At 38.5% G+C, this 7,907-nt stretch overlaps 1 protein-coding gene across 1 annotated transcript in view; it reads left to right on the top strand.

Moving 5' to 3' along the window:
- The window catches only part of LOC139947484 (origin recognition complex subunit 3-like), an 81,054-nt gene extending 73,484 nt beyond the window's left edge, over nt 1-7,570 (top strand). Inside the window, exons 11-17 of the mRNA XM_071945410.1 lie at nt 3-199; nt 647-777; nt 1,404-1,593; nt 2,087-2,228; nt 3,812-3,928; nt 4,342-4,421; nt 5,296-7,570. Of these exons, the coding sequence (XP_071801511.1) occupies nt 3-199; nt 647-777; nt 1,404-1,593; nt 2,087-2,228; nt 3,812-3,928; nt 4,342-4,421; nt 5,296-5,401 (963 nt within the window). The 3' untranslated portion in view covers nt 5,402-7,570. The remainder of the gene's footprint in view (nt 1-2; nt 200-646; nt 778-1,403; nt 1,594-2,086; nt 2,229-3,811; nt 3,929-4,341; nt 4,422-5,295) is intronic.
- Nucleotides 7,571-7,907: the final 337 nt, after the last annotated feature.

Genomic DNA, 7,907 nt, shown 5'->3' on the forward strand with positions numbered 1-7,907 from the left:
AGAAAACACTGCAGGAACTCTTGAAGAAGCTGTTCGATTACCACAAGGCGTTCTACCCAGTGATGGAAAGCCTGAATATCTTGACGGGCCACCTACCACATCACCCACTGGGAAAGCAACAGCGAGAGCTGTATTCCATGTGTCTGGAAGGGAACATCTGGGACTGCCAGGGGTACAAGGAAGCCTTTGCTCTTCTCAGGTCAGTCTTTGAAATTTGTTAGTTTGTTTTTTTGTTTTTTTGTTTGTTTGTTTGTTTGTTTGTTTGTTATTGTTTGTTTACTTAGTTTACTTACTAGGTCAAGGAATGCTTCTTCTCAATGAACCCAAGTCTCGTCACTCCTGGGGTGACAGGTCTTTTTCTTCAACTGCGCTAAGCATCTGGAACTCTCTACCACTTAATTTTAGATCTTGTAGCCCTCCTCATGGAAATGCTATTCATTTCTGTTTCTTGCAGTTCTAGTACATGTTGTTCCTGCATATATGCCCTGATGTCATTTCTCCATCTTCTTCTCCGTCTACCTCTTTTCCTTTTCCCTGTCCTTGGTTGCCAATCCATTATTCTTGCTGTCCATTTGTTCAAGGTTGACTGTGTTAAAAACCATATAAATAAGTACTTCTTATTGACTTTTTATTGATTATTGATTAGATTAACGGCCAGAGTGGAGCTAATGACCATCCTGACATCTTGTATCGAGAGACTGTCCTGCTCTGATAATCCTGTACAAGAAGCTCGCTTCCAACTTGAAACTTTCCATGCCAGACTACAGACTCTCACAGGTATAGACCCAATTTACCTAAAACATTAAGTCTCTATAGCAAGCTAGAATTCAATTAAGAACTCACTCCACGGTAATTAAAGGCAGTGGACACGTTTGGTAATTACTCAAAATAATTATTAGCATAAAACATTACTTGGTAATGAGTAATGGGGAGCTGTTGATAGTATAAACAATTGTGAGAACGGCTCCCTCTGAAGTAACGTACATGGAGTTTTTAAGAAAGAAGTAATTTTCTACGAATTTGATTTCGAGACCACCGATTTAGATTTTGAGGTCTCGAAATCAAGCATCTGAAGCACACAACTTCGCGCGACAAGGGTGTTCTTTCTTTCATTATTCTCTCGCAACTTCAACAACCAATTGAGTTCAAATTTTCACAGGTTTGTTGTTTTATGCATATGTTGAGATACACCAAGTGAGAAGACGGGTCTTTGACAATTACCAATAGTGTCCAGTGTCTTTAACGATCCACTGTTTTTGAATTCCATCCAAGATATGCCTGTGATATTTTTTCACAGGACTCGGGGAAAGTACTGAGTTTACAGTGCTTAAGCACATCGGTGTATGATGGGTAAAAACCAAAATTAATATACAATTATAATTATAAATATTCCTATCATGTAGACGGGGGCCATGAGCCAGTAGAAGAGGAACCAGAGGAAGACACAGCTCAGGAGTCTAGTAACAAGACCGAGAGGATAACACTGCGCTCCCTGCAGCAGAAACTGATGGAGTCCGTGAAGAAGACTCGTAAGCCAACTCGCTACGAGAGCCTGGTGGAGGAAGTATTGGAATACCTCGACTCTGTCTTCAGGTAGGCTTGTTTATTTATTAATTTTATACATGTTAGATTTTATATATAAATACCTGGGTGTGTCAGCTGGAAGCAGACTTCGAGTCACGGGTACGTCTGCTGTGGCAATCTGCATTAGATCATCGCATTGGTTGGGCGGCCCTACAGCCCCCATGATGGATACAGAGCATGATGATGATGATGAATTTCTCAAATGAAATCGTCTTCTATCATAATTCACAGTGCTCGATACAGATCAAACTTTGGCATATCTCTCTTCTGTGTAACAGAAAAGAGGTAACAGAAAAAATCTGCTTGGGGTTAAAACAGCCCCAGGGCCTCCTAAGGGCTGTATTCCATGGTGTGAAAGGGGCGTAAAAGTTGATAGTTGAAAATTATTAGAAAATCCCATAGAGAAATATTTGTCTGAACTTAGTCAAATATAAGAAAATGACATTTTGAGACCCTCAAGTCAATGCTGCTTCATTTTTATTCGTTTGTTTTTTAATCACAGGAAATACTTGGTGTGTCCACAGACATTGACTCTCCATGAGATTTTCTACTACAATTCAGTCGCTGACGTTAGACGACATATAAACGCATCACCAAGGGCTGCCATACAGACCGCATTGAACAATCCATTCCATTACCTACAGGTATGTATCAAATCTCTGCTTATATTCTGAGCCCAAAACCTGCTAAGCACAGACAGAAAAATCATGCTTAGCAAAAACATGTAGTCCATAAAGTTTACACTGTTGCGACTGCTGCCCAACTGATTTTGTGCTTAGCTCAACTCTTGCAAAACATTCGCTGCTAAAACAGCTGTATATCAATATAGAATGTTCTTTTTTAAACACCTGCTTTACTGTTTTTAAAACAGCTGACAAGAGTCACAGAAAAACCATTGAGTAGAATTCAGAGATTTAGGTTATTGCTCAACTGATTTTGTGAAATTGGACCCAGTTCAAAAGTGTGTTCAAAAATAGAACGAGCTGGTGGCAAACTGGTTACCAACTCAGAGGAACTAACATGCTCCTCTTTTTGTTTTGTTTTCTTGGCTAGTCGATTGATTGTTTCTGTGTTGTTTTATAATCGTTTGTTTCCCTCCCTCTGTTAGACACTTTTTTCTTTGTATAACGCCTAGCTTGCTTTGTATTATATGAAATGAGTTGGGGTGGTTCTGAAAAGAACCATTGGTTTCAACTCGACGGTTCGATCAGTATGTTCTGATCGTCTTCTGGAGAAAGACGCTTTGTATTATTATTATTTTTATTATTATTAACATCAATGCAAAAAAAAGTTTGTGGCCTGATGTTTCGACCCTGGCAGAGTCTTTCTCTTAAGCCTTTGAGAAAGACTCTGCTAGGGTCGAAACGTCCGGTCACAAACTACTGCATAAGGGTGTGCATAACATTTTAAAGATAAAAACTCACTTGGTCTCTCTGATGACCTAGTGATCTTATACTTTTATAGCTTTGTTATTTCATGTATTTGTTTTGGTACAGGTACTGGTCTTTGTCCATTGCTTATTGTAAATGTACATTATTAAAAAATGCTACTTTTTACTACGAAAAAATTGTGTCACACATTGTTTTTGTTGATTTATAATTTGCTTATCTTTTACCTTGTTTACAGGTCAAGCAACAGAATTTGATTGTGTAACCTTTGAAACTATGTGTAATGGCCATGGCAGAAGACTTAAATTGTTTAGGTCTAAATGTATTAGTTTATCTTTACTCCTTCATGTCTGTATCAATGAATCAATATCTCTACTCTTTCATGTCTGTATCAATGAATCAAAAACCAAAGGCATACTTTACCTTTAAATCCAAGTTAAAAACCCATTTGTTTATGGTTAATTCCTTCTAGGACTGTTTAATGTTGTTTGTATCCTTTCTCTGTATTTGTGTATTGTTTTGTTATGTGAAGTGAAAGACAATTGTTTCAGGAGGCCTATCAACTATAATTTATTCATTTCATGTGTACCTCAGTGCCTTTGAGCAAACATTTGATTTAGGTGCTTTATAATTCTCTATGATTGATTGATTGATTGATTGATATATTTGATATATTCATATATAGGTATTGCACAATATAAGATAGATAGATAGATAGGCCTATTATTTATTGTCCTTGTTTAAAAAAAAAACATGGGAATTTGATTCCCTATGGCAAAAATGGGTAAACAAAATTCCACTAAATATCTTATATTTTATGAATACTCCTGGTTACACAGAGTGAGCACCCTCCGGCTGATACAGAAGGAATACTAGCCACCATGCCTGATGTATGCATAGCCTACAAACTGCATATGGAATGTGGACGCCTGATCAACCTCTACGATTGGCTACAGGTAATATGGAAAAGTTCTGAGTTACACGGTGATGAAAATCTCTCAATGAGTTGGGGTGGTTCTGAAAAGAACCGTTGGCTACCGGTAATTATCTAAACTTTAACACTTAAGTAGCGGCCACAGGTGGCTTGTAATAAAAAGCCCCCATAGCGGCCGCAACTGGCCGCAAGGTTTGACCTACTTCCATTCACATAAAGAGGTCAAAATAAAGGTCACATCCAGGTATGAATTTGTTTCCAATGTAGTATGTTAATATGGTATCCCAATTTCTGAGCACAAAACTAAATTTTCTGTGTCATGTTATTGCATGCTATCTACTGAAAAAAATTTTATATAAAAATATTTGCAATATTAGCAGTGTCTGGGCGTTTTGAAAACATTATCGGAAATTTGTGTTCTTTTTTTTGGTACAGGCCTTTATCACCGTGGTTACAGGTAACCAAGACGATGATGACAGTTCTCTTGGCAACAAGAAGCCAGATCCACAACTACAGTATCCTTACAGAGAGTTAGGCATTAGAGTCCAAATCAAGCGGCTCTGGCTACAACTATGGATATTGGCTGAGCAACCACATTTAATAATAGGCCTTTTCAGTAGTCTGGCCGTAGCGACTGACGTCGAAACCATAAAAGTGGAGGTAGCCTAATAATGATGATAATAGTGGCTTGTTTTATAGCGCAAATATCTGTCACTGTTAATAATTCAGTATTTTCCTGCAAGGTATTGTGGAGCTACGTTTTTAAAGTATGTGACCAATTCCATTGTAATGGTTTATAAGTTTTTGTGGTGCAATATGCAGGGAACACTTGGGCAGCGCTCTTCTCTTTTAAATAAGTGCACTGTGTTCTTTTACGTGCATTACACAACACAAAGGACTAACGGCTGACCTCCCATCCAAATTGTTGTTAAAATTATTATTATATCAGTGCTCTTTAAAAGAACACGTTGCCTTGGATCGGTCGAGTTGGTCTTTGAAACGCGTTTGTAACTGTGTGTTATAAAATGCATACGGGTAGAAAGATGTAAAAGTAGAATACAATGATCCACTCAAACATGCCTCAAAAAAGCACGGTTTTCCTTTTACCTCGTCGACTTAACACGTACGGCGATTTATGGGAGTCAAACTTTTGACTCTTATAAATGGCCGACCATTTTAGTTTGCAGAGTAAAAGAAAAACCACGCAATTTTCGAGGCAAATTTGTGTGGATCATTGTATTCTACTTTTAAAACATCTTTCTACCAATATGCATTTTATAACAAACGCTTTTTATAGACTAACTCATCCGATCCAAGGCAACGTGTTCCTTTAAACTGTTGTTCACGGTTTCAGTGTTTTTCATTCTGATCCTTAACCTTTGACATCAGAGCTCGCTTCATCCGTGCCGTATCGGAGCTACAGTTTCTAGGATTCATCAAAGCAACTCGTAAGAAGACGGATCATGTGTCTAGGCTGACTTGGGGTGGTATATGACAGAGACATCCTGCCCCCCTCAAACCCACTCACTCCCCCTCTCTCTGCCCAGGGGTGCGGATGAGGTTAGAGTGCTTGTTGTTGGCACTTGCAGTCGAACACAAGTTCAAATTCATAGAGGACAAAAATTGGTTATCAATTTTGTTGCTTAGCAGATATGAGAAGGATACATGTGACATGGTAGTTTTGCTGGTAACAGAAATGCTAAGTTCAGAGACTAGCTAGGAGTGAGATTTTTCAGTCGAGTTGTCAGACTGTTGAGTTGAACACTGGATGAGTTGTCTGACATCCATAAGGCTAATTTGATTAGCTGGACGGCGGCATTAGTCTTTTTCTTGTCGCCACACCTGTGACCCTGCTGTCGCCACACCTGTGGCCCTGCTGTAAGCAAGGATATCGCACTGTCTCAAAGACTACTTGTGCTTTCACATCCAAAATTATTATGGCGTCTATCATTTTTTAAAGCAAAATGTTTCATAAACTTTCACCAGAATGAGGGCGCACAAAGTGACAACTAGGAAACAAAATCGGCATAAAAACATGGGTTTCTATTTTTTAAATTATTCACCTCCTGAAGGTGCTTGCCTAGGGGCAATTATTCCCCACCCCTCCGCTTTTTTTCCCCCTGGTCCCTGGTCTGGCACTGAGGGGTGAGAAACTGATTGCAGCACGTGTGAGCATGAGACAGACCCCCTGAGGTGTGACTCTCACACCTGATGCATGTGGTATTCTGCTGAGCACAATGCTGTCGTGCTAAGCTACTTTCTGTGGTTAAGCAGCTCTATGATATTAGGCCCAGGTGGCTCATACACTGATCTGAAAAAGTGTTCAGAGATTTGCGGTGATGCGGCTCATATTCCGTCAAGGGCTTGCCCCTTGTAAATTGCTTGTCGACTCAGGTTAAACAAATGTACAGAAACTATGCCACTTTGGTAATTTCTTTGTAATTGTTAAAAAGAGGAAATCAAAATAAAATGAACAAAAATGAAATGAATTGCTTCACTCAAGTGAAGTAGAAACTATTTTTTTCGAAGGATGTTTTTTTTATATATTTTTTTAGTATATATATTGCCAATGAGTTTCCAGTTTTGAGAATTACAATCATGTCTTCTTTTGGAAATATGAATCACTGACAGCCTCCCTCAATCCCCCTTCAAAAGACCACCCATACCTAGCTCCACACAGGGATAGCCTTACCCCACACTGGTCAAACTGTCCAAACATTTCATCACAGCATCAAAGAAAAGAATGTGCACGTGTGTGTATCAATAAATGACTGGCACGTCCTGACACATTCACCCTTCCATTGATTGAGGAAAAAACACACAAGTAAAAAAGAAAATGCCACAGAACAATTTGTATACGACATGATACGCACTTCCTCTGTTTGTTAAAGTTGTGGAATTTGGAGTACCTGTTGCCCAGTAATCCAGGCCTACTAGTACAACATCAAAATCCTTTTAGACTGAATCACGACGGCTGGAAATCTGTGACTGAATCCCAAGACAATGATTTGTTTGGGTTTGTAGAACGACCTCCCCCCCCCCCACCTCTCTCTATCCAACTGCACGTAGGACACGGACATAGACGTGGACACCCACTGATCACAGATGAGTGTCAGGGATGAACAAACATTCAGTGCTTGATTCGTGGCATTAGAATACTATGTAATGTCCGTAACGTTTGTAATAGCTCATGTCTTTTGTTTGTGTTTGATCAAAATTTATAAGAGGTGATTTCCCCCGACCTAAACTGACTTGTTCTTACATCATTTAACAATAAAGTATACGGTAAAATAATTTGTTTCAATTGCTTGATGAAATGAAACCAACTTTACTGGAAGAAAACTGTAATGTTCGTAACATTTGAAATTACTCATATTTTCATTTTTTGGGGTATTTGATTCACTTTCAATAGGTGATTTTCCCCCTAAACTGCCTTGCACTTACTTGCTCAATCATTGAGCACTGAAGTTGTATTGTAGTATTTATTTTTTATTAATCCATAGTTAGTATAAAAATTTTCATTAAGTGTATATTTTTGTTTTTCATATTTTGTAATTCGATAAGATAAATGTTAAAGCAATTTTGTGTTCAAAGTCATACACGTGATGTAAATTTAACTATTTTGGACAATAAAGTAACATAAAGCCAAATCAAGTGAGCCATTTCATAATTTTAGGAAAGTGGTCACAAGTGTAATGGCAGTAACGCTCAAATCGTTATGTCAGTAACGCCATGTTTTGTGCTCTAGAGACCAAATTTGAGGCAAATTATGTCAATGGGAGACTTTAAGGACACTTGGTGGCAGCAGACTTACCAGGTAAAATCCATTGTTCTTGTTAATGTGCGCATGCTCAGAACTACGTAAACAATAAGTCTGCTGCCACCTAGCGTTCCAAAGTCTCCCATTGTACTTCTACATCTTTTACACAATATATAATTGACTATTTGGTATCAAAAATACATTGATAGGAATTGCCAAAACTCACAGACCTTTGTACAAA

Source organism: Asterias amurensis, chromosome 14 (genome assembly GCF_032118995.1).
Source record: "Asterias amurensis chromosome 14, ASM3211899v1".
In the NCBI taxonomy this organism is placed as follows: domain Eukaryota; kingdom Metazoa; phylum Echinodermata; class Asteroidea; order Forcipulatida; family Asteriidae; genus Asterias; species Asterias amurensis.